Source organism: Lasioglossum baleicum, chromosome 5, assembly GCF_051020765.1.
Source record: "Lasioglossum baleicum chromosome 5, iyLasBale1, whole genome shotgun sequence".
NCBI lineage: Eukaryota > Metazoa > Arthropoda > Insecta > Hymenoptera > Halictidae > Lasioglossum > Lasioglossum baleicum.
Genome location: NC_134933.1, coordinates 2,976,156 through 3,003,589, shown reverse-complemented (window position 1 = coordinate 3,003,589; position 27,434 = coordinate 2,976,156). Strand labels below are relative to the sequence as shown.

At 40.3% G+C, this 27,434-nt stretch overlaps 2 protein-coding genes across 8 annotated transcripts in view; one reads left to right on the top strand and one right to left on the bottom strand.

The window, feature by feature from the left end:
* Nckx30c (solute carrier family 24 member Nckx30C) overlaps positions 1-15,983 on the top strand; it is a 224,846-nt gene extending 208,863 nt beyond the window's left edge. For all 6 annotated transcript variants that reach the window (XM_076423863.1, XM_076423862.1, XM_076423861.1 and 3 more), the window contains one exon: positions 569-15,983. In XM_076423863.1, coding sequence (XP_076279978.1) covers positions 569-809 — 241 coding nt within the window. In that variant the 3' untranslated portion in view covers positions 810-15,983. The remainder of the gene's footprint in view (positions 1-568) is intronic.
* A 3,170-nt stretch (positions 15,984-19,153) lies between these two features.
* Dmap1 (DNA methyltransferase 1 associated protein 1) lies at positions 19,154-24,639 on the bottom strand. Of its 2 annotated transcripts, XR_013009006.1 has the most exons (6): positions 23,749-24,639; positions 23,334-23,664; positions 23,130-23,271; positions 22,901-23,055; positions 22,221-22,797; positions 19,154-22,122 (listed from the first exon to the last, which is right to left on the bottom strand). XR_013009006.1 is itself a non-coding variant. In XM_076423864.1 (5 exons), the coding sequence occupies exons 1-5, from the start codon at positions 24,303-24,305 to the stop codon at positions 22,690-22,692; spliced, it is 1,293 nt and encodes a 430-aa protein (XP_076279979.1). In that variant the 5' UTR covers positions 24,306-24,639; the 3' UTR covers positions 19,154-22,689. The 2 variants fall into 2 exon arrangements, 1 of the variants encoding a protein (XP_076279979.1); XM_076423864.1 differs by having other exon boundaries at positions 19,154-22,797.
* Positions 24,640-27,434: the final 2,795 nt, after the last annotated feature.

Below are 27,434 nucleotides of genomic sequence, written 5' to 3'. Positions count from 1 at the left end.
GGCTGTGCTTTCCGATGATTTCTCCGAGAGAGGAAAATTAAATTGAGAATGTCACACGTTCTTGAGGGAGAAAATTTAGGTTCTTATTTTGTGTCACTTTGACTGGCAACCTCTGAGATTCTGTAGGGTTATACCGATTTATTTAATCATTCTTGTCCCTAGTGACATTTATGAATGGCCAACGGTTGGAAGTTGGACCAATGTAATATTATCATGCGTAAATTTCTTGTTAATTAACCAAGTATTATGTATATAATAATAATTGTAGGCCCAACGGGGGATATTCGTTGGCAGATTGTCATAAATGTTCGTCGTGGGCCCTATGTCGGTTATTTCTAGACAAAATCACGAACCATATCCCAACGATTGGCCACCATAAATGCTAGTATGGTAGGGTACTCTACATAAGAGTGAATTTGCACAGTCTGCATAAACTTGGTGCACCATTCGTGGTGCACGCGTGATGTGACGTTGCACAGAGAGTGTGAAAAGAAGCGTTCCTAACACTAATATAGCCGTAGTACCAGCAATGCAAAACACCAACGAACCCACAACATTTCTGTTTCAGGCTTCCGGTGCCCTGGCTGCTGTACGGGCTGATCTACGGCAAGCCGGTGGAGGTGAACTCGGTGGGGATGGTGTGCAGCATAGCGATCCTGTTCTGCATGCTGTTGTTCGTGATCATGAGCATCGCGTGCTTCAAGTGGCGTATGAACAAGGGTCTCGGTTTCACGATGTTCCTGCTGTACTTCGTGTTCGTGGCGGTCTCGTTGATGTTCGAGTACGAGATCCTGGTCTGTCCGGTTTAGGATCGAGCCAGAGCCGAGAAGAAGAAAGAAGAGGAGCAGCAGCAGCAGCAGCAGCGCAGAGCGGCACGCGCGATCAAACACGAACACGGAGGCGAGCCAGGTCCGCGAGGTCGCGGAACGACGCACACATACGGGTCTCGTCATCACGTCATCGTCATCATCGTCGTCGTGGTCGACGGCGACTTTAACCGTGCGCGCGGAGGCGGCGGCGACGTCTCCTCTCCTCGAATCGATCGGAAGAGAAACGCGCGCGACGAACACAGCCTTTCCCGGGATACAACTCTCGAAACTGTTGACACAACTCCCCACCCACCAACCCCTACCCCCTCCCTCTCCCCTCGTTCCCCGAGATACCCGAGCAGGAAAATCCCCTAGAGAACAAGAAAAAAAGCCCTCGGAGATGATCCCTGCGACACGGGGCCGGTGACCGACAACTAAATTGCGCCTCGTCGAGCTTCGGCTTCCCCTTCACCGTTGTTACCCCCCCCCCCCCCAACCCCTAATTCATTCCGTTCCGCGTTTTCCGTTCGACCTAAATAGTTCCGGGGACTGGATACACACGCGTTGTACATATTGTATAAACCTTGAAATACCTGAAACAAAATACTCATCTCCTTAAGAACCGTGAAACCGCGCGGGTGCCGCGTTCCCGAACGACGGGGACCGGCTTCGGTTTGTTTCTTTAGCCGCAGCGAGCGGGTCCGGCCGATCGTGCCAACGATCGTGCGCGCGCGCGACCATCAAACCGATATAAACGACGAAACTGTTAACACCGTTTGTAGAATCTGGGAGAAGGGTGAGGGGGCAGAGAGGCACACCCCCTACTCAGTCCCAAGTCCCCCCTTTTTATCTCCTCTACTGTTCTCACTGTTCTCGTTGTATTCTATAATTCGATTTCTTCTCTGATCTACTAACTACTTACTTCTACCTCTTCTTCTTCTTCTTCGAACTTTTTCTTCTACTTCTACTACTACTACTACTACTACTACTACTACTACACTACTATTACTTCTCCGGCTACTTCTATACGATTTCCTCTACGATCTCCTACGATAAACTTGTCCTAGCTCTAGCTAGTCTCGACTCGGACGAACCGATCGTCTACGCCTCTCGTTGGCCACCGGCGAACAAGGATACAATCGATTGGAATTCGATCGATCGTCTATGTGTTCGTCGACTATTCAACGGGGGCCGACCAAATCCGTCGATCTCCGCTTCGATCTCGTTTAAGGCGGCGTCGCGTCGGTCGAACTGCCAAATTCTCTCGCGACAAGGACAATGAATCTCTCGATGAAAAGCGTTCTCATTTATGGCTCCGGCTCGCTAAAGCGTTCCACGAACAGCTGTTTCGATGATCGAGCTGGCCCCATTTCGATCACCGGTCCGGCCGCGATCGACCCTCTACTTTTTTGGCACGATCCCATCGTTCCGGCACGATAGACGCTCCCGTTAGACGATCGATGGGCCCGACCGCTCGCTGGATTTCTCTCTCTAAGACAACAATCTCTTCTCGCCTGTAAAACGTAGCGTCTAGACACTTTATTCGGACTGGGACCGGCTGCAACGATCGACCAATCGATCCTCAACGATTCAGGGAAACGACCATACAACAGTCCACGCCTCGGACGATACTCTCCGCGACCGCTTTGCCACGGTTTAATCGGTTTCCAGGTTAATTGGAGCGTCAGAGAGGAATATTTTCCTCTGATTTATTTATTTGCTTGCTCGGCTGAACAGCTTTGTTCAGATTAAAGACACGGCGGCTTTCCCGATAGTAATTATACGTTTTGTGAATTTTGGACCTCTTTGTTGCATTCGCTTTTGACATTCCACTGTTTGCCTCGGCCGAATCGTTTATAAACGATTCGGTATTGTTGCAACGATAGAGACCTGCAGTAAGAAGGATTTCACGAAGTATTGCCGGTAATTTAGTGTTTAATCTTCTCTTACGACTACCACTTAGTTTATCCGAAGCAGAAAAATAAGAAAAATTTTCCTTCGGCAGTGTATTCGTTTCATTTCATTGTTTCAAACAGTTCAGAAACAAAGTTGTTGTTCCTGATTATAATATTCCTCCTGGATAAGAGTCTATTTTTTGTAAATAGCCATTGTCCGCAGTCTGTTCACTAATAAACGAATGAACAAAATGGATTTGAATTCATCCATCACAGAATTTCTTCTAAATTATTGTACTGGGGCATCCACTTTCGATTTAAAAAAAAAAGAGAATATTTTCAGAGACGACTTTCAACATCTGAACAGCAGTGGCTCTCAAAAAAAGCAATTTAATATCGTCAGCGCCGAGCGAAGCTCAGTTCGTATTTCCCGATCAAATCAAATTACACCGTTTTACGTAACCATTATAAACGAAGATCCTTTTACCTCCGCCAGTATCGAACGGCGGCCATTCTTGTCCACGTACGTCTCTATCTTTTATTCAAAACGAAAATATAACTAGCTGCTCGCCCATTCGATCCACCACTCGCGATCCTATAATTGCATCGTGGAATAGACTGCGGATTGTGCGCTTTCATAGCGTTCACACGAGCACAAAATGCGACAAAAGGAGTCGTTCAATCGTCAAGCTACGAAGACTTCACTATATCCGCTGAATACTTGGAACACCTGGTCTGAAACCTGAAATTTCAACTCTAAAACTTTTGCACTCGAATAGCTTTTCTAAAAAAGAAGTACTACTAAAGATTATCATACCATAATACAATCTCTACAGTGGTCGAAAGTTCCATAGTTCCATACTTATTTGCTTGGCAATTTTGGTTGATTTATAAAAAAAATAAATAGGCTCCAAGTATTTATGTTATATTAAGATGATTACAAAGACATCTGAATAGTTTCAAAATAGAATGTCTTCTCATTCAAGTGATAAAGTTAAAAAGTATGTATTTTTGATGAAGGGTTGTTCGAAATTTCTATAGTTCCACTGAATATAATACTTTATTTATCTCTTACAAAACCTACACATTTTATTTAATAATTGTATTTTAATATTGTATATTCCTACCATTTTTCAAAATAATTTGAAAAACTCGGTGAGTCATACTTCTAATTAAGGTTTGTAACGTCGATACGTCTATACTACTCCACTCTTGTCTTATACTACGTTTAAGTTCTGAAACAGTAGCAAATTGTTTTCCATTTGCGTACACCTTGCGAAATAGTGTTCCCCAAAGATTCTCTATGGGGTTAAGGTCCGGAGATCGGGCGGGCCACTGCATTAATTAAATATTTTTCTTTTGAAACATTCCTTGCTGACTCTTGAAGTGTGGACGGCTGTATCACCTTGTTGCAATACATAGTCATCCAAACCCATTTCTTCCATGAAGGGAATTAGAGCGACTTTCAAAAGTTTTGTGTATTTTTCAGAATTCATTTTCGTTGATATCCAACACACCGTAACACTTCCACCAAAATTTCGACTCGTGGCAATGTCATGTGGTCTACTCAAATCGTGCCAATAGTACTTAAAAGTATCTGGTCCGTCTAAATTATACTTTTTCTCATCCGAAAAAATTACTTTTTCCCATTCTTCATTCCATGACATATGAGTTCTAGCAAAAGCGAGTCTTGCTTGTTTATGATAATGCGTTAAAGACGGGTTTGAGTCCTTTTTCGCCCATACGAAGCGTTTACTTTTCTTTAGGATTTGTTGAACACGTTTTTGAGATACTGGGAGATCGAAATCCGTTTTTATCTGCCGTGTTGTTACATTTTGACTTGATGCAGCACGTAAAATTAACGAAGTTTGCCTTCGACTCAACTTTTTATTTCCACCCTTCGTATGATTTGTGCCGTATAAATCACCTAACTTAACAAAATTATTTATAGACATGATAGGATTTATTTATTTTTAAGGCAATTTGCCTGTTAGATAGCCCTCCATCATTATAAGCCTTTATTTTAATCTGTTTCTCCACATTTAATAATTTAATCCGTGGCATGTTAAGAAAAATCGATATAAAAATCGATATAACCTAAAAGTAAATCCTATTTTATAAAACTAAAAGTAAATCAAGTAAGTAAGTATATTTTTATACACAGAGTTTTGTACACAGTACTCACACTGTTAAAGATAAAGGAATATATCAGCTGGAACTATGGTAATTTCGCTGTAATTTTCAATAAAATATCAAATATAACTGTAATAATTGAAGCTAATCGCAACAATCGAAATACCAGTCAAGAAATTTATTGTAACCGAAGAAGTAATCACACTCAGTCAGTAACAATGAAAAACTCAGTCGATAACGATCAAAACCAGGAAAATTTTTAGTGGAACTATGGAAATTTCGACCACTGTACATTAACAAATTCGCTTGTATTCAATAAGTTATGAAAAATCTTCTTTCCGTCACTTATACAATGTTTCTTCGATTAAAATGTCTAGCTATGACAAAAATCATCAGAGTTCTGGAGTTAGAACAGCTGCGAGTGCAAATGGTTAACAGTGTAGAGAAATCGGTTTTTCGTCAACGTCGTAATTTATTCAGAGGACGATTAAAAGTATGGCAACTCTATCCGAAGGAACAACAAGCTACGATCGGACTTCAACATACGAAGCTTCGTTCCGAGGCAATTGAAAATGATTTGACAAAGATTATTGTTCAAAAGCTTCCGAAAATCTTCTTCATTCCGAGGATGATTAAAAAGAATTTTCCATGGAAGAGAATCGTTCGAGGCAAACACAGCGTTCCGAAAAATCCATGATTTTCTGCAGATTCGAACAGAGCGGCCCTGAATCGTCGGATCCGATCCAAGGCGTCGGATCACGGATGCGCGAAACGGATCGAATCGTGCGCTTCCGGTCCGGGTCGCGCTCGTTTTTAAACCTCACAATTACATACTCTACTATTCAGCAGAATCTAGTCTACGTAAGCGGCATGCGAGCTGATCGAGCTTTCCTAAAAAGCGCGTATAGATCCCGAGGGATAGCGTGCCCACGGAAGATGGCCGCGCGAGCAGCTCGGCGTCCATTCAAATCGAGCACCGCGACGCTTGCTCTGCACCTACCGATGGTAAATCGCGTTTCTGCCGAGCCTAATTGCGCGGCCCTCCAAGCGGATACACATAAACGCGATCTGTCCAGCGACTGGGCTAAAAGTCCCCGAAATTCGATGTTCTCTCGTCCCGAAAAGAAATATTTTCTCTGAAAAATCTGGACTTTCAAAACTCCGGCATGAACGCTGTTTGATCGTGTTTGAGGCAGTCAATTTTCTTGGAACTCCGTTCATCGAACGACCGCATTTTAACAAATTCTCCAACATTTTTGCAACTCAGTGTCTACAATGTTTTCCAATAAACAATGACAAGCTGAACAAATTGACTAGTCGCTGCAGACAGGTTGTATCTTCGAACTAAGAAAGCCCGGCCGTGCGGGCACCGTGGAAAGATAAAGTCACTACGAAACGCCATAAGCGTCGAGATTAACAACATAATGAAAGAACGTTAATAGCTCCACGGTCCCCACTCGTCGCCGCTACTCGCCGAGCTATTTTTTCCGCTAACATTCTTTCGAGTTCTCGATGTCACGCTATGATCCTATGATCACGCTATGGTGATACCGTTTAGACGACGTTGAATTATTCTTACGACGATGATTATTACCGTTACTATGATTACCATCACGACGACCGGCATCGCCATCCTCGCGACCATTTTCACCGTTGTCAACCTGCACGATCTCATCATCCTCAAAATCATCCTTATCATAATTATACCCATCGCAACCATCATGATCGTTGTCGTCGTCATCGTCATCATCGTCATCGTCATCGTTGTTGTTACATGTACACGCGAAGAGAAACAGAGAGTACGGGAGAGCGGGAGAGAACGGGAACGGTGTACAGATTAAAAAATGTAGTGCGAAAGTTGTGACTGCGAAAGGGAGAGCGAGAGCGAGAGAGAGATAGCCGGATGAAGATTTTTAATTAACCGTTAAACAGATTCTGTATTATATGAAATGTTTCAAAGTACGTTTTAAACGCCGTAGAATTAACGATAGTTGTAACGTGATATCGATTAAGTTTAAGAATACGGTTCGAAGATTTTTTGCGGAAAGTGACTGTTGTTTGAAGCGATGCAAAGAGAGTGAGAATGGGAGAGAGAGAGAAAGAGCGCGCAAGAATAAGAGAGAAAGAGGGAGGGGGAGAGTGGGAGGAGCGTTACGTATCGGGAACCGCCCTGAACGCCTAACAGCGGCCTAGCTTTTTACTAAAGAAGAAACAGAAAACAGCCAAAAAAATGAGAACGCGAGGAAAGCCGACGCGGGGAACGGAATCGGCAAAGAAGACAATGTCAGCAGGGGTTGAACACAGGACGACGTGTGAAACAACGAGAGTGTTCTCTGTTTCGAGACATGACAGAGAGGGAGAGCGTGGCTGAGCTGATTCGACGGGAATGTTCGCTTCAAGACGCATTTTTGTACATCCTCGGCAACGAACGAACATCCGGCTCGCGATTCAGCTCCTAACACGTTCCGGCTCTCTTTACCGATCGCGTTCTTACCACCGTAATTACCAGCCATAATATCACCCCGAGCTGCTGTCGCCGACTCGAACGAGAAACGACAAACTCGCTGAGCAAGAACGCGGGATTGCTCGGGAGACCGTTCAGAGTAGTCGTGGGCAGAAATTGCCCCGTAGTGCGCTGTCCTGGCTCCGTCGGGGCAGCGAGACCACGCCCTTTCTGAGCAGGCCACGTCTACCGTACACATAGAGAAAGATAGGTAATTTTCCATCGCAAGGTTGAAAATATTTCTTCTTTCTCTGATATCGCTTGCCTTGAAGAGTTGCCCGGGGGCAATTCAGATTGCTCTCGAGATGGAGAGTGTTCATTGTACATGCCTGACTTAGGCGATCGGGAAAGAAGAGAAGAAATCAAGCGCGCGTCGCGTCTGGCAGCCTTATTATCTACCGATTCGTTCTACTGGTTCGTGGCTCATCTTGCTATCGATCTAGCTCAGGCATGGCCGCGGAATGCTCTGTGGGACACAGTTTCGACTCCTGGGAGAGCAACAAGACCACGCCCACTCGGGACACGCCACGCCTACTTAGACAGAAAGACGGAGAGAGCGTGAGCAGGGTAGACAAGAAGAATCTTGAATCGCAAGATTCGCAGTTTCTCCTCCCTCGAATGTTATTGGCCTCGAACGCGTTGCTCCAGCAGCAATTCAAGGCGCTCTATGCTCATGCTGGATCCAGTAATTCGCGATGACCACGACCAATCAACAGCGAGACTGTTCTTCAGGACCGGCTAGCTCGCGTTCGTTCAACGTAGAGCGATCGAGACCGAAGAATCACAAAGATAAAACAGACGCGAATCGGTCCCGAACAGGTGCGACACGAAAATGCAAAGCGTGCGGACACGCGTAACGAACCAAAGTGCGAAGGGAAGAAAGCATTTAGCGAGACGTAGCCGATAGGTCGTAGCGTTTCTTAATAGTTCTTGTAAATGATAAAACCGTGAAGCAAGTAGCGAATGATGCACAATACGATCTTCCCGAGGTATCGATCACCGATCAACAAATCGTTCGAACGAGCAACAGACAAGAGAATTCGAAACGGCAGCGCCATTTCTTGCGATCCGTAGGCGGTTTTTAGTATCACTAGCCGGGAATACGAACGGAACAAACATTGCGTCAATGTGTGTGCGTGTGCGTGCGCGTATGCGCGCGCGTCCGATGCCAGCATGTTCTGCGAACATTCGTTGTAGCAAATTTAATCGACCCGCGATCCTAATCGACTCCGCGACCAATAATTATTCGAGGTGTTCCTATTTTGAATTCACTTAGCAGTGATTGGCTATTGAAGATCATCAAAAATACGGGAAAAACTAGACTTTCCATCTGAATTACAACGAAATCTTTTTTTTTTAATTACAACGAATTTTTACGAGTACAGGTAAAAATGATTAGAGAAAGCATAGAACTAGATGTCCAGGTAGCTTGTTGTCTACAGAAGGGTCTCTACCGAAGCCACATCAGATGCGTTTTTTGAAAATTTTACAAACATATCAATTGCCATACTGTCGTTCTATTAAAAAGTGGGAAATTTTTATTGGCAAACGTTGCGAAGAAAAATCGATGGAGTCGATGGGGAACGGTTCGATTTTGCAATGCTGAAAAGCACAAAGCACGAGTTGGCAAATTGGCCTTAGGTGTCGTTCATAATTCGGAGCGGGTCGCTTCGAGTGAAACGAGATCCATAGCCCGCGTTTAGCGAATTTAGGGTCGCGAATCAGGGCGAGCAGCCCTTCGAGCCTCGAAAATTGCCTCTCGGCCTCTCGGAGTGTTCAGGTTTTCGCTCGATAGCAATCGCGGGAAGAGATGGGGCGACTCCCTGGAGACATAGAAACTCTAACGAGATACGAACGAAGAGACCAACAATAGATTTTGTTACGTTGTTCTCGTTGGGAAGGTGACGCACGGAAATGATAAGCCGCCAGGCAGGCAGGCACGGATGAACGAGGGATCGCGTGATAAGCCGAAGGTCGGCCGACAGAAAAGGTTCGGCGGTCGCGGTCTGCTATCGCGCCTCATAATTTCTACTTTATAATACTTTAGGATATACATCGCCGAGGCCGAACACGGAGACACATCGAGTTACGATTCTGTTCGCGACGCTGGCCGATACGTAGACTTGTGGCCAGCGGCTCCAGAATCATTTTTATATATAATAATCGCGCAGGTGACGGACCGTTTACACGCGACCCGACGCCGCCCCGGACATGATTAGGGCTTGCCACGTGCAACCATAAGCGCAGCTTTGTTGCTTCGGGTGGCTGATTCGCCAACTGTATGCATTGCGCATCAATTCCTAATTTTTCCATGTGGAAACTTCTTTAGACGCACCGCGTACATAATTTCTGCGCGGTGGATGCGCAGTCTGATATCGTCATAGAAGTTTTCACTTTGGTTGCGCGATCTTATGCGTACAGAATTAGTCTGTTTTTAGTCGAACGTTTCATTCAGTTTTAGTTTGATTCGCTTTATGGGATCATGCTAAACTCTGCTGCATTCTTTTGGTTTTTCACAAAAATATATTGCGGATCTCTAAGCAGAATTAAAATTTACTAAACCCACTGTAACGAACAGAGATTAAAATGAAAGGGTACTTTTTCTTTTCATAATCTTAACCCTTTGCAGTCGGAGCTATTTTAACTCGAAAATTAAACATTTCTTCCGACCTAGAAGAATTCCATTGTAGATGAAATTAATATAATACCTGATACAATATTTAAATGTTTAGTGATTGATTAGATACCAACATATTTAATAATCGAAACAATATTTTAGTACTCGAGTACTAAGGGTTAATTTTTGCACCAACACTGATTCGGCTAATTAGCTGTGCATTAATACGACGATTTCATTATACGTGACAATTTATTTCTCAACTACTTTACACGAGCTATCAAAACGTCACATGGGAATAAAATAAATGTTACAGCCAGTTTTGAAATAAAAGAGAATTATTCACATTTGTGAGATACATAAAAGAACTCCGCAGTCTATTAATAATATAATGGTTTCGTAACCTTATTTCGAATTTTATAATTCAAGATTGCAGCAGGGATAAGACCAGTTGATTCGTTAGTTGCGTTGTATCTTTGTAGCATCATTGACCGAAAGTGTGAAATTGCATGATTTTTAATTCAATTATAAAGCAATCAATTTTCCTGAGAGCAATAGACCTGGAGGAATAGGTTGTTTTCTTATTTCCGTATTTCTGGAATGAACTATTGTAATTGTTCGATTTTATGATGCGAAACGCATCGGCATTTTCATTTTTAGTCTACTAGTATTATGCAACGTCGTCTATTTCTATTTTTACCGATTCGCTGAAAGATTACAAACTTTCGATCGATTGTGTGCATACAATATACAAATATTTACCGATCGGCAGTATTGGTTTTCCAATGGACCGAGTGAAACATACCGTCATTGTTTCGTGAACACTAGACTGCAATTTTATGCAAATTTTCGTATCCATGGCTTGCTTCAGGAAAAACAGAGCAAGGGAACATTTGTTTCTGACGATCGAATGATTCCCTGTAGAATAATGCAGTAAAAATATTAGTAATATACGTGTTTCTTTGTGCTTCGCACAATTCGCCAATTTTCGTGAACCATTTTACGAAAATCAGAATTCACTGAGAATTTTGTTTGTCGATTGAAAAACTCAATGTGTTATATATTTGTTCAAGATTTCTTGCCTTGATGTTGATTTGTTGATTTGTTGTATAACCAATTGCCAGGCCCGTCCTAAGATATTCGGCGCCCGTGGGCTACTAAAAATACTGCGCCATAAGAAAATACACGGGATGGATAGCGGGAGCGGGTTGACCGGCAAAGTTATACAAAAGTGTCAGAACTAGAAAAAGTCAATTTATTACCATTACACTAAACAAAAACATAAAATTCATACAAAATTTAAAGAAAAACCTATATGAACAGAAACAAACGTTATAGCAAACAAAAAACAAAAGTAACTTATATATTTATTTTCCTAGCTTTTTCTTTTGCAGATTGATTAATAATATCACACATATTTAAGTTATTAAATACGTCACTCTCTATGCATCAGATACTCAAAGCATTTAATTTGCTCTGTCCCAAAGAAGACCATAAATAATTGTTTCAGTGCCGAAAAAGATCTTTCGCCGCTGCAATTTGTAATGACAATACCGCAGTAGATATATTTCTTTATTTTCCAATAAATATAAGTGTTTAGAATGAAGGCATTCTTCAATAAAATTATTTTCTAGATCGTCCATATACGTTCCGCACAACTTTGCAGCATTCTTTCTCTAATTGTGTCTTCATTTAAATTTTTCAAATTGACCAGAAGCCCAAATTTTTAGTAAATGTCATCATTGGCACACTTTCTCTTTTGTACTTCTGCTAGAAGTTTATCTAATTACTAAACTAGTAACAAAAAAATATAACACCAATAAAAATTGCCGCCCCCAAAAGGCTTGCGCCCCGGGGCTTATAATTAGCCCATTTAGCCCTGTGGTTATGGTGGCCCTGCCAATTGGTCATACCAACATTCACAAACTATTTCACCAACTAAATAGTTCGTTTTAAATAAAAGATAACATAAATTTTCAACAACACGAACGTTTCCTTAATTTGGGAAACCCCTGCAACAAGCATATACATATTAAACATTACATAAAACTCGCCAGTCTAGTGATCCAACATGATCTCGTTTATTAACAAAATAAACCAGCCACGAAGAAGAAAACTGTGGTGTCGTGTACGCGCGTGCTGTGTGCGTGAGCAGGTGTGTAACAGAGCGCGCGTGAATGTACGTAAACGTGTATGTGTGAGAAAGAAAGAAAGAATGAGAGAAGAAAGAAATAGAAGGTACGCAGCGACGAGAAAACGAAATTCCGCTTAAAGGCTTAAACATATTCTCTTGGCAAACGAGAAGGCGCGAACGCACATATCAAAGACAAAGAGACGTTGACTATTATAAAGGTAACTGATCACTTTAGCGGTATTATTAGAGTTACGTAATTCGTAAGGTACTTAGGTGAACAAGAGAGAAAATAAAACAGAATACAAACGCGTTTCAGAGTAATATGATATATGATTAAAGATTATTATATATGTATATTAAATATGTATGTATAATATATATAATATAATATTATATATATGTATATTATATTATATTAAATTATATTATATATAATATATATATATATATATATATTTACTGTTGTCGGATCTCGATCAGAACCCGTCGGACGAGATCCGGTCGCGTGCTATGATCGTTGTTGTGGGACGCGCGCGCGCACACACACTGGACGCGCACACACCACTGTATTACAATAAGGACGTGTGTGCGCGCGTGCGACAGACAAATGCACGCGTGATAGACAAACTGGGGCCGGGCAATTATCGATCTTCGGCGTATGCCATTGTTTCTTGTGATTAGTTACAATATAAAACACAAACAACTAACGAACACAACACGAAAACACATTCGAAACGGGATAAGATAGAAGCACCCAGGTAAAGAGGAGTGCGGGAGCGCACGAACGGTTACACACACATATATATACGTGCGATCTCGTTTGTTCCAATTCTTTTTTTCACGTATATGTATATACAGACACCGAACCAGCACACGACACACAGGAACACACGCGGACACATATACATATACAAATATTTTATGATTGTCGTTGTTGAATTCGTCGCATTATACCATAGGGTTCTACCCCCGTCCATCGCCACAGTAGTAGACGTATACCGGAGATACGATCGTAGTTGAAGAGATCCGGATTTTACGAGGTACATACACAGAGAAAGAGAGAAAAACGATACCTAGGTTTACGCAGATACCTTAGCGGGAACGGACACGGAGCAAGCGAAACAAAACATATTAACGGAAAGAGAGAGGGAAAGAGAAAAAGAGAGGGAGAGGGAGGGAGAGAGAGAGGATGGATATTATAAATAATACAACTATTATATACATATACATATATACAATGCAACAGCGCATATAAATATGTAAAGGTTCTAACGTTGTATACGTTCGGGGTGAGAGGGTGTGCGTGTGTGTGTGAGAGAGAGAGAGAGAGGGGAGAGAGAGAGAGAGAGAGTCCGAGGATGATTTTATTACGGTACAACGCTTTCTTTCGCTCGTGCGTACGAAAACACGTCGTTGTCGGCCACGTTTCAACTCTTTCTATGCCATCCAGTATCCAATCGCCTCTTTTGTTCTTGACTTTGCAGTTTCTAATTGTATCTCGTATTTATTTGTGATTGATCAAGGAATTGCCTACTTGGGAGTTGGTGACAATGCTGTTGGACATTTCGGAGGTTCAATGGGAACAGGACGGGGGTGAATAGAGAGTGTATAATGGGAGGATTGTGGCAGCAGGGCCAACTGGACGGAGCAGCCTCTTTCGAAATTAGTTCATCCTTTAGACCAGCTCTGGAAATTTTTGAAATGCTCAAAACCGCCGTGAACAAGTGGACCCTTGACAAGTCCAGATCTGAGAGAAGCTTCCGGTTCGTGGTCCCATTGGATTCTCCAGTTTATTGCATCGTTCTGACCAAGTACCCAGTGATCTGAATCGTAAGCGTGCAATAATGAATAATTTTTTCATTCTTTGAAAACTGTTTGGTTCGAAGTGGTGTGAATCGAAAACCGGTCGGTTTCAATCGAGACATTTGTGTTAAAGTATCTTGAAAAAGGGAAATATTTTGCGATCTTCAACTATTAAATTGTCGTTTGGGATCGTGCACGACTAGTCGATTTTTATTGTAAAACTTGTTCGAAAATATTGTAATTATTCATCTCGATGAGGACAAGTTATACGATATTTCGTACCTCGGATGGACTATTGCGGATGGTTGGGTTCTTAATTATTTATTGTGTGGCGATATCACACTGTGCAAACGGTAGATTAAAATTAATCCTCTATTGTCCCGCTTCGCTTTAATGCTGCGAGGCAAAATCGATTTTCATTTATCAGAGGCGAATATTAAATAAATCAAATGTTCGCGACTTTAACCCTCGATTAGCTACATTCCACGTGTAGAACGATTTCATTTGCAAATATTATGAAAATTTCTATAATTCTATACAAAAATTCTTCTGAAAAATCTAGTAAATTTACACTAATTGTTCATTTTTCTCTTGTCCAAAAGAAAAAAAGATCAAAAAAGTTAGGGGTTAAAGTCCGAGGGTTGAAATGATTGAGAATTTCACCACCCCGTGAAAGTTTCTGTGTACATGATCGAGGAGATTTCACTTCAGAGTAATTATATCCAGGTTTTTCATAAATTGTTTATTGTGAAAAGAGAGTCCATTGTGTTAATGGACGGCAACGAGCGGGTTGAATCCAGCCGCAGCGACGGCCGATTCTGTTTCTCGCGGACATTTAGGGTACATGCGATTAGCCTGAGTGGAGAAAAGTGAACCCGCGTAGCACGTACATTATTAACTATACATAAACGATACATAAATGATAAAAATATTTATGAATTTTACTACGGATTGCAGCGTGCACGTGCAATTTGCTCGCGAAACAACGAGAGGTCTCGACAAGCGATTTGACGATTTTTGTGATACCCGTCGAAATATGTAAACGGCAAATCGATCTTCTCGACGGACGACCGACCACGCTTTTTCGTTTGTCTCGATATACATTTAAAAGAAAAAAAAACAATATATCACGATTAGTAAGGGGAAAATGAGAAAACTAACCAAAGGAGTAAAAAAAAAAGAACCCAATCTTTCGTACAGAACAACGCCCGTGTGAAACAAACAAGCAAACAAAAAAAAAAGAGCGTGATAAACCGAAGAACCCTCGGCCGCGAAAAAAAAACGAGAAAGAGTCGCGATAAAATGGCGGACATTATTACATGATGCAGCACCAACGACCACGCGTTTTACTCACGCCTCACGCGGGATGAGATTTCGGGCTTAATTATCCTTAGGGCAAGATTGCTGAGATTTGCGAGCGCGAAGCAAAGCGAGAGCATTAAACAAACCGCGCGAGAGGAAATAGCTGAACAAACAAAAACATGAATTATTGTTCGTAGTGGAACGGTAACAAGTGTCTCGCGACAAACAAACAAACAAACAAAAAAAGGCAAAAAAAAACAGAAAAAGTGGGAAACGTAACAGGCTAATGTTTAAAAAAGAGAACAACGTTCGCCGCGACGGAATCGGTGAATCGAAACCGGCGACGCGGGCGGAATTCCCGTCCCGGCGAAGTATCGGCGAGAAATTAAAAAGTCGAACTTCGACGAAATCGACCGGCGCCGTCGCGGTCCGCGTCCGCGTGCAATAATACAGAATATATAAACAATATTAATATCATTATATACAACATTTTTACGACATATACGAAATACGATGTAGAGAAGAAAAAAACAAGCAGGTGAGAACAAGTTTAGGATAACATTACTTGTTGTTGTCTACAATAGCGTTGTAGTTATATACAATTACAAGATAGATCATTAACTATAGGCAAGCTGAAGCGCGTGCGAAAGACAAACGGAGAGAGAGAGAGGGAGAGAGAGAGAAAAAAAATAGAGACAGAAAAAAGAGATAGAGGCAAAGAGATAGCGAGAGAGGGAGAAAAAGAGAGTGTGTGTGTGTGAGTATGTGCCTATGCGAGAGAGAGAGAGAGAGAGAGAGAGAGAGAGAGAGAGAGAGAGAGAGAGAGAGGAGTCAGCGCAATTGTCGAGCGTATATGTTATTATTATAACGATTATATATATTCACATATATATGTACTGTACATATACTTGTGTGTATATATATACATAATCGAGGAGGCTAATTACTCGAAGCAACCAGCAAAAACGACAGAAAAAAACAAGGGAGGAAATCAATGATTAACAATTATATGCAGATCTATACATATAAAGTTTATTTAAAAAAACGTGTGTGCCTATGTGCGCACGTGCGTACGCGCGCGTACGTGCGGACACACTTCGACAGTCCCGAATTTGCCTGGTTCCGACCCCGCCCTGTTCCTCGGAAACCCGATGTTCTCTCTTCTAACCCTTGACCGCTACTACCGTGTCCTCATCTTCTTACTTGAGCGTTTGTGTCCCTTTGTCTCTCTCTCTCTCTCTCTCTCTCTCGCTGTGTTTCTCTGTTTATCACTGTCTATCTATCTATCAATCTATCTATCTATCTATCTATCTACATCTACCTATCTATCTATCTATCTATCTATCTATCCATCTGTCTCTCTCTCTCTCTCTCTCTCTCCCTCTTCCTCCTCCCTCCCCCTATATTCTTCACACGCACTTGCGCACATATCCATGACGCATTACCGTAGCCGTGTTGTGTAGGGAATGTCTTTAACGAATAAGAATACGATTTCTCATGTTACATGTTATACGAAGAAAAAAAAACTTGCAGCAAAAGCGACACACAAAAAAAAATAAAATAAATAAATAAAATAAATAAAACTACTAATGGTATTATAAACGAAGAGAAAACAGATGATAAAACGAGAGACGAGTCTCTTCTCCGGTCAGTTGCGGGATGGCTATACAGAACGTCGTCGAATCAATAAATTCCTGTTGTGCAACAAAAATGGAGACAAGAAACGAACGAACGTACTGTGGAGAGAAAGAGAGAGGGAGAGGGGGGAGAGAGGGGAGAGAGAGGAGGGGAGGGGTGGTTTTCGGGGGAGAATAAGAGACAAAAATAGAGAGAAGACGAGAAAAAAAAAGAAAGAGGGAAAGGCGTGACACACGAGGCGACGCGAAGGGAAAAGGTGTTTTGTTAAAACGAACGCGTATCGTCGGTGGAAGAGTCGCGAAATTCGGCGCCGCAAATGTTAATGTACCCGTCGAGCAAGATTTATTTCGTGATCTTTTGCTTGCGTTACGGTCCATTCTCGTGTTCATAGATCCGCGGTAGAGCTCGAGGACTCCGACGGTCTCCCATCCTGTTTCTTCCATCGACTATACGGCTCGGTCTGTACATTACAACGTTGTTCGTGTTACTTGTTGGTGGGCCATGGATCTTCTCGCGATCGTTTCACCTGGGAGATCGTTGTACTAACCTTGGAAAGACTGCAGGAAACTTCTGGGGGAAACTCGACGATTCCAAAATATATATTCGCACTTTACCTACCGGAAAACTAACTGCTTAAGCCTAAAAGTATACCCTTAAAGATGTTACTGGGTTATCTTGCTGGGAGTGACTTCTTGGTACGGTTCTTGGATACATTTGTTAATTGGTTTACAGTAAAGCCTGCATCTAAAACAAACTCCCGGGTCTGTGGGGTTGTTTCTTAGATCCTGTGATTCTACAATTTATACATGCCGTCAATTAAACCATTAAGTACAGAACCAATTTTATCGTGTTTAGTGTAATTTAAATCAGAGAAATTCCTCGAATAAGTTGGCTAAATTCCCATAAATATATAATGAAAAATATAGAAGTTTTGTAATTGGATTAGTAGTGTTTCACACACCGACCCCGTATCGGATTACGTGCGTATTCACAGTGGAGAGGATATTCGGTTCTCATGGACAGTATGGTTTCCCTTTTCTTAGATCAAGGCTTTACTGTACATAGTTGGAAACCAGAGACTTTTAGAAATTGTAAAATTCACTCCGCTAGGTAACGTGTTGAAAGTACGTTGTTTATATTGTCTACGATATTTGTGTGTAATAAATGATTCGTCGTTGCTTGTGTCTTCAAGATTGAACGATCATCTCCAACCAACATACGTTCTTCGCGTAAAAGTTCACCTATTTTCTAGTTCTGCATACAGTAAAATCTTTGATTTCTCTGCGATTTACATTTACGGTTTCAAAACGAAATATCATTAATTAAATTAAACTAACTTACAAACAAAAACAAATGCGAAAACCACTTGAGCGACTATTTCCGAAGAACGTATACGAGGATTGAATCAAAATAAATATCCCTAAACAAACTGCTGGGTCTTTCTAGGGTTAGTGAATTCTTTGTTGAAACTATATAAAATGAAAAGGTGCAAATTCTGGTAAATTACTTCGCAAGGTCGTCGATTAGCGTGAACGTCCCCGGTCCACCGCTTATTATTACGGCTACTAGCATTCTAATTATTGTTACTATTATTGCTATCGGTATGTGTGTACATGTATACATGTATAGCAGTGTGTATGTATGTACATATAGACACGTATGTTTGGCAGCAGCGGCGTTCCTTTATTCGTGGCTCAATTTCTTTCCCTCATTTCACCCCGCCACCCGTTTGCTGTGCCAGAATCGCCGGTCAAGCCTCTCCTCGTCTCTGTGGCAAAAACCGTCAACCCCCTGAAAAACCAATAGGTATGCTGACGCGCTCGATCGTTCATCATCCCCTGTCTGACTTGTTTGTCTCCCTTCTAAACTGTTGTAATTAGTCCATTTGTTTCTCCGCTGCGATACAAGAGAATGCTATTTTTCGTTAGCTTTGTCAATCGGAATTCTAGTCTCTAAAACACACACAAATTAATCCGCAATAAATTAAAAGGCTATTTGTACGCGAGGATCAACGGTAAATCAGATGACTGCGAACTTAACTTGCATCCCTGCAGAAAATCGCTTAGTCAATGAAATTGTGCAAGTCTCTCGAAGACGAGGCTCTTCAACCCCTTATAATGGCGAGTCAGATGAATCTCAAACAAAGGAATATTCTATTTCTCTGTTGTATAGATACTCGGTCTCAATTTTCTCTTATTATTAACAGCAATGAAGTCCTAATAGCTACTTCTAGTAAAATAAATCGCGTGACAAGGGGTTGAAGCTACCCGAATGAAGCAATTTCTTCCCTTTGTGTCGCGGATTACATTGGATCAGTGCAAAAGTTTGTACCCGATTTTGTATTAAAGGTACTACAATAAAGAATCGAACACGAACTTTTGCACTAACCGAATACACAACAAGAATTTGGCGTTGCAACGTGTCAGAACAGCTTCCGGTTGCACAGAATCGAATTCTTTCCGAATGATCGAGTCACGCGCTCGAAGTAAAACGGCATTTATTCGTTCGTTTTGATGAGTTTTAAAGTATCCCGTCGAGGAACGAATTATTCTCCGGTTCCCTCGAGAATTAATTAAATCGCCGAGTGTCGTGCAAGGTTCAAGAGGCCGGGGTAGTTTTGAGGCAATGCTCAAAATTGGATTCCCGAAGAACGCGATCGAAGCGTCAGCGTGTTGCATGAAGGGTAAAAAAAGGTGCAAGTGGTGGAGACGAGGGGATGCGCGATCTCGGAAACAATACATCGGATATACGGGTCAACGATGCCCAACGTTGTGTTTCCTTTTTTCGTTGTTGTCTTTCTTTCACAAATTTTTTATCTGCTCTCATCTTAACAAGTTAACTTTGACCGAGAGAGTCCTCACGGCACGGCGTAGATGGGAAAAGTCGGGCGGTGGGTTTTATCGATCATTAAGAAGCAGAAGACACATATATATATATGCATTATTCCGTACCAAGTACGGCTAGAGGCTACCGAGTAATTTAATATAGAATTATAAAACAGTCAACTGTATCGCGATTAACGGAGCACGAACGAAGAAAGGCCTGCATCGACCATGTTTCCTCTCCACAAACTTTTAAACCCTCCCGTTTCCCACCCATCCCCTCCTTCCCACATCGAGAATTTCCCTTTTTTCCCCCGTTATTCTAATAAAAAATTCCTGCCTCCCTCTAACCCTCAACAAGAAACAAGACAACATATTGTAATCTATTGTAGATTGTTGTAGATAAATTATACGGTTTGACCGTACATTGTTACTTTTTGTCGACAATATAAAATACACAGATATATAAGTAAGCCTCTTTGTTGTTTACACCCCCCCCCCCCTCCCACACGCTCAATCTAAGTTATTTCCGGGTCCCATGGAAATCACCGACACGGTTTTCGCCGACGACATTTCACCGACTCCAGATTTGACCGACAGTAGCTTTGGCCGACACGATTTTCACCGACAACAACTTGAGACGACCACAGTAATAACCAACAGTAACATTGTTTGACAAGGGTCCCATGGAAATCACCGACACGGTTTTCACCGACAACATCTCATAAATTTTTTATTAATTAATTAATTAATGTGGATTGAATGAAAATCAGTGGAAAAACGAAATACGAAACCGAGTGTTCTTGAATTAATTAATTAATAAATAAAAAATTAATGAAATTTTGTCGCGGTGAAAACCGTGTCGGAGAAATCTGTGTCGATGATTTCCATGGGTCCCGTTTCACAACACCGTTAGCCAACTGCGTATTTCTCCTACAAACATTACCTCAGTTAGCGTATTGTTGAGATCCGAGTCGCATCGTACGTATTCGTTACAACTACAATTCTTATTGTGAAATAATTATATTTTCACATAAAAGTAAAAGTGTTAGTGCACTGAATAGTTAAAGAAGAAAATGTCAGCATCATCTGTAGAAGGTACAAATTCTGCAAAAAGTAATAACTCTGTTATTGCAGAAATTATATTATCAAGTAAACGGAAGGTAAAGATTTGTATAGACGGTTTTATATTCAACAAAAGTAGGAACAGAAATGATTTATACTATTGGACGTGTGAAAGAAGAGGAAGAAATGGCAATGGTTGTGATTGTACAGCTACAGCCAATACAGTATATTCTAATAATGAACACATTGTCCGAAAGCATGATACACTGAAGCATAATCATGCTCCTGAGGTATCACGTTGCGATATATTAAAATCTTGCAATAAAATGAAAAAAATTGCAATTAACACTAATGAAAAACCTAGCGTTATTATTAGAAATTTAAAAGTAGAAATAAATAAGTATACCCGAGCATATCTTCCGAGTGATAAGAATTTAAATGAACAAATACGCTATGTACGAAGAAAATTAAAAATTTCTGAACCACAAAATATATGTCAGAATTGTATTTGCCAGAAGAATGATCAAAAACCCTAAATGGAGAGCAATTTGGAAAAGTTGTAAAAGATAGTTCACACTGCATTATACTATTCACTACGTGGGAAAATTTAAAAATATTATCTAAGAGTAAATGCTGGCTAATGGACGGGACCTTTAAAACACTTCCGAAATTTATGAAGCAATTGTATTCCATTCATGCAAGTATTAGTATAGTAAGTATAAGTATTCCATTTCCCTCGAACGCAGAATAATGTTGAAGCGTGGCACCGGCGATGGCAATGTTTGATAGAGAGAGATTACGGCTTATTTACTATTATAAATAGTATCCAAAAAGAGCAACATACTGTTGAAATCATTCTGGAAAACAAGCAGTCGGTGAACAACCAGAGAAGAAAAAGAAGAAGGATAGACTTGCAGAGGAACGTATTCTACAAATACTCAGAAATCGTACACATTACACCAGCACAAATCTTTTGCAGGCATTAGCACGCAATATTAGATTATAATAAAGTTAATGTAATTAATGTTTTTGTTATGCAATTTATCGAATGTACTTAAAATCTTTGTTATATTGATCTAGGCAAGTTATTAACAACGGGAATATTATTCTCCTTGCAACTATTATTTTTATCGCGCAATTAATTGAAGGAAGCTCAAATTTTTGTTATTTATTATGTTAATATTTTCGTTGTCATACATGTTTTTGTTGTTGTACAGTCCATCCAATGTATTTGAAATGTTTATTATATTCATTGTTAGTCAAAAGGAATTCCTTTTCGCTATTTTGAGAATAATATATTGTATCTAATACTTTTTAAGAACATATCAATTGTGTATATACAAATACATTCTGTTCGGTTTGGTTTCACTATGTTTCTTGGTAAATCTGTCCTCTCATTCACTATATCAAGAAAAAGTATATAATCGATGAGATAGCACATCCTTATTAGTGAACATCATATGCATATCGTTGTAAATCGTGTTACTGTTGATTACTACCGTGGTCGTCTCAAGTCGTTGTCGGAGAAATCTGTGTCGGTGATTTCCATAGGACTCGTTATTTCCTCTCTTTCATTGTTTTTGATCTCAACTATTTGCCATTAATCTTACCGTAGTCTTTTCTATTTAATCTCAATAAGTTCAAGAACTTTTTTAAGGTAGCAGCAAGTCTAAAATTGTTCTCAATTCAACTGTTTTTATTGACAAAATATTTCTTAAGAATTTCTATTACAAAATAAATGAAAAATTAGTTTGCTATTGATACTCCCGTAAAGCTAGTCGACTGACAACCTCCGGGTGACTAACAACAACTTCAACATCCGTCAAATTGCGTTTAATCATTGTCCGACATAATATAAAACCTGGTACAGTAAGTATAACACATGAAACAAGCTTACCAAATATCGAATACCGCGCATCGACGCTTATAAAATAATTATATACAGCTAGGAGAAGAAACTGGTTCATTTCAGAGTGAAGTAATCGTTGGCATGCTCGGAGATCCTACCACGTCTATTATATCCGCTTTCACTTCCGGTTCGGTTTTTGGTAGCAGCGCTGGAGGTATCGTCAACGTCTGAAAATTGTATTTTACTATGTATATTTTGAACTAGAATTTTAAAAATACGATCATAGAGTATTATAGACGGCAAAACCGACTGTTGGCTCTAAAATGTTACCTTCCCGGGAGCAAGAGCTTCGTACTGATGCCTCAACGATTGCAACTCGTAATCACAAGTTGACAGAGCACTTCTGAGCTCGTAATGTAAAACAATGTCGCTTCTAAGTTCATTAAATTGTTGGCAAATCTGTTCTGTGGGCGGTGGATTCAATTCTGAAAGAGAAACCGCATCAGTATCCAATCGAAAATAATGAAAATACACATTAAACAGAAAAATTGTAAACTACCTAATCTCAGTTCATTGAGCATTTGCTCGATACCCTTCATTTTCTTCTGACCTAAGCTACTTGGCAACTTTATTCTCTGAGAACGAAGCGAGACACCGCTATTCTTAAAATCTGGGAACTTGATGCCAGCCGATTCGACAGTCTGAAAATAAAAGATACAAGTTGTATTATCCGCGTGAAACGTTCTTACAATAAATTATTTACATGAGATGTATCAGTCTTGTTTGGTCTATTTCTAGAGGAAGCCCCACTCTTCTTTGTAGGTTTCCTTTCATTCTTCCTTGGATCGGCTTGATGATCAGCAGCAGTTATCAGCTTCTGTAAATCTTGCGTTTTTCTGTCCCTTTCCTTCTTTCGCTGCTCAATCTTCCTTAATTCAGCCAGTAACATTTGCTCCTCTTCCACTTGTTCCGGTGTTCTTTCAAACAATTTCTTTAACTGTTCTTTCCTACGCTTCTCATGCTCTGCATCAAATACATACACCTTATCACTATGAGACTTCGCTTTTGTTAGAGCAGCACATACTTGATAATACCTAAACAATTAAGAAGAAAATATATATATATTAGTAGGTGTACAACAAAGATAAATAAAAAAAAGATATAGAATATTTCCTTGCCTCTCTTTTAAATCCTCCACAGATCTAGCGGGAAACTTGGTACGATCCCATCTGTCTTTTATTATTATAAACCTCAGATCGAATCTTCTGCATAGATCGAAGAGGTGATCCGTTTCTGCTCTGGTCCACCCATTCGTTACTAAATGTTGAACGTATTCTGCGTTAGTGTAAGTAGGAATAGGAACCTTTTTATTGAATTTAGCAAAGGGATATTCCTTTCCAGCGTCTGCGACTCGTCTCCAATGGTGGAAGACTGCGCCATCGGTCCTCGCAGGATTAGTAAAAGGTGTCCACTTCCATGGTCTAACCTTTTTCATACCGAGCTTTGCTCTGACTTGTTTGTATCCTTTCGCTGTGTCCGTAGGAAATAACGGTGGCACATCGTTGTTGTCCTTGCACAACAATGCAAACACCTCACGGTGCATACCTTCTGGTCGTTTGGGTACTTTGTACTCATATTTCTTCCGGTTCTTTTTCTCGGCTCCGATAATCGACTCTTTCGTCAGCTCACTGGTTGTGGGCACTTCGATGTCCAATATATCGCGTACGTCGGCCATTCTGCCAAATATTCACTTTCTCCGTTTTTCGTTCGTCTACATCTGTTGTTTTGAGGTTATGAGTGGTACACAGTGCTTGACTGCTTGACAAATACATTAATCAAAACAGCACAAAGCGCCACTTGGCGGTGAAACTTGAAAATTCGATAACAGAGAATCTTACATACTTCGGAAACTACGGGGCTAAAATAAATGTTATTGGCCTAAAAATGTTTACAATGATTCTGTGCATCGAGCCTATATCATAGATATTGCCATAATTACGGCCAATTACGATTTTCTCGAAAATTACCACAGACGGACACAGAACACGATAGCCGTCTACCGGTGGATGCCTGAATTAAACATATATGCACAGACAAAGGGGATACAAGAGTGCTCACGCTCAGAATTTCGGTGCCACCGGTCACCGACGAGATACCTCGTCTGTGATTCTATTTATAAATGATGTATGAAACAGAGAGTGTCTCTGTACATACCTTCATAAGCGATAACAGGCGACGACATTTTCCAGATTTTCGAGCCAATGTGATTTCCCATAAACAAAAGATTTTGAAAATCGTTCTATTAAATTTTTTATTAATACCGCAACACGGCAACTATTTTAAATTGCTTTCCGTCGCGCTGGCCTTGTGTGCACATGCGCATTCGGAGATCTGAAGCTAGTCAGGGTCAGAGACTACAAAAATCGATTATTCGAGCCAGCGATCATTTCTGTTCGAGCGTTCTATTCCTTTTTGAAAGAAACAAACGCGACAAACCGTGTGACGATTCGAATTTGACCCCATTGTTACATTTCATTTGTATATTAGAACGAGTATTACACTTGAAATGTTTTACGACCGAAATCTTCTTTCTATTCGAAAAAAGGGAAAACTGGCCCGATGCTGGTTAGCTGCGACTCTCAGTAAGAAAATGTTTAAGAAGACTATCAAACCAAGAACACTTGAACGTATTCAAATAGCTGACCTCTGGTAAAATTATTATTTTATATTTGTCCACATGCGTTTGTTTTCGAGTTTTAACTAAGTTGATTACTCTAATTGACCCGTCTAGACACGTTGTCTAGCGTAACGGCCGTAACGTTTTTATACACTACCAATAGTTTGACAAAAAAATATTATTTCTAAGCCAAATAAAAATTACAGGAGTACTAATTTTTCAATTAAAATTATTAATAACACCGTGTAATTTGTCTTTGCCACGTTTCATGTGGCATTGAAGCAAATTCAATATTATATGTAAATACAGGGTGGTCCACGTAAACTTGCACAACTTGAATATTTCCGTTACTTTTTTTTTTTAGGGCGGTGGGGGAATGTCACTTACGCACACCCCCTCCTCAGATAACGCACAGTGGGCAATTTGATCGAAACTCGATTCAAAATCAAAGAACTTTCGATAGAAATGAGTTAGAGCGATGAATTTTTTTAAAATTAAAGCTGAAACTTTGCAGAATATGGGAAAAATAGGAAGATTATGGTAAGAACATTTTTTAACGTTGAGAAATTTCGTTAAACTTGCACAATTTCAAGAAAATTGTGGTTTTTCCAATACAACGCACGGAAAATTTTTTTTTGAACATGCTGTACTTCATTTCCCGTAGATTTTTTCACGCTGATTTCAAATCTGGTCTCAAAATTTGTCTACGACCTCAGGATATTGCATAATCGATTTCTTGAAATTCATGTTTAACGAATTTTCTCAAGGTTAAAAAACGTTCGTACCATAATCGCCCTACTTTTTCCATGTTGTGCAATGCTTCAGCTTTAATTTAAAAAAAATTTCATCGCTCTACCTCATTTCTATCGAAAGTTCTTTGATTTTTAACACAGATTTCGTCGGTTTGGCCCACTGTTCGTCGCGTCGGCGCACAGTGGAAAATTTGGACCGGACCCGATTCATTTTTTTTTAATTAAATGGTTAAGGAGGGCTAGTACAATATTTCGTATGTATTAAACTTTTTGGGAGAGAAAGGGGGGTTCCCCTAACATTTTTTTAAATGGAACGTATTATTGATTTTTTGTTATTGTGATGAGCTCGTTAAACTGAATAGCATTTACTTGAATATTTTAAAATTAAATTGAAATAAACATTGAGATAAACATTAAAGTAAACATTGAAATTAAAATTTTTAATCTAGGCCGCGATCGCCCTTAAAAATCCTATTTTTACAATTACGAGGCCTAATTTGCATTATTTGGCAGCATGTAGCTGTCGCAGCTTTATGAAAAAAGCTACATGTGCAGCTGTATGTTTTCGACTATGTAATACAAAATTACAGTGTTTATAGTAGTATAGTCTATTTAATTTTTTATCTTCTGTGTATACATCACTTGTCCATTGCTAAAAAATATTTTAGATAATATCGATTATCATATTATTATACAGGGTGGCCATTTTATCTGAAGACATCAAAACAAGTGGGGAATGAAAGTTGTTCGTCGCGAAGAGGGACATCGAATGATACTAAACTTGACCCCCAAGGGGTGGAAGTGGGGTATGGTGTCATTGAATAGCATTCTTAAAAATATCAAATACGTCTACTTTTATTTTTCTGGTCTGATGTGTATTTCTCGAGATATCCCCAATTTTCAACGATTTTTTACCCATTTTGATTTTTGTCCATTTGTGAACCATCTGTGAACCAAAATGGAAAAACTCCTAGGTCAAATTTGTGTATTTTTTCTGGAGAATCCAAATCTGCAATGAAAAATGGGGGTTCCCATTTAAGTTTTTTATCTTCACCCATCCCCACCCCCAGGGGGTGGTAGTGGGGATCGAGTTTGGTATCATTGGATGTCCCCCTTCGCGACGAACAACTTTCATTGCCCACTTGTTTTGATCCGATGCATAGTTCTCGAGATATTTTAATGTCTTCAGATAAAATGACCACCCTGTAGATTATATTTTATCATATGCACCACTACAGTCAAGTTCAAAATTATTTTCCAATTCACTGCAAATCCGTTCAGTGAAACGAATAAGATTACAATCGAAGTATTACATTATCCAGCAAAAATGGGAAATGTAAGAAGCCCTAAGAAGGCCATTAAAATTATCATAGTATTACCCGTAAAAGTTGTAAAAAACCGCATGAAACACCTCGTACGATTAGTACGTTGTTTT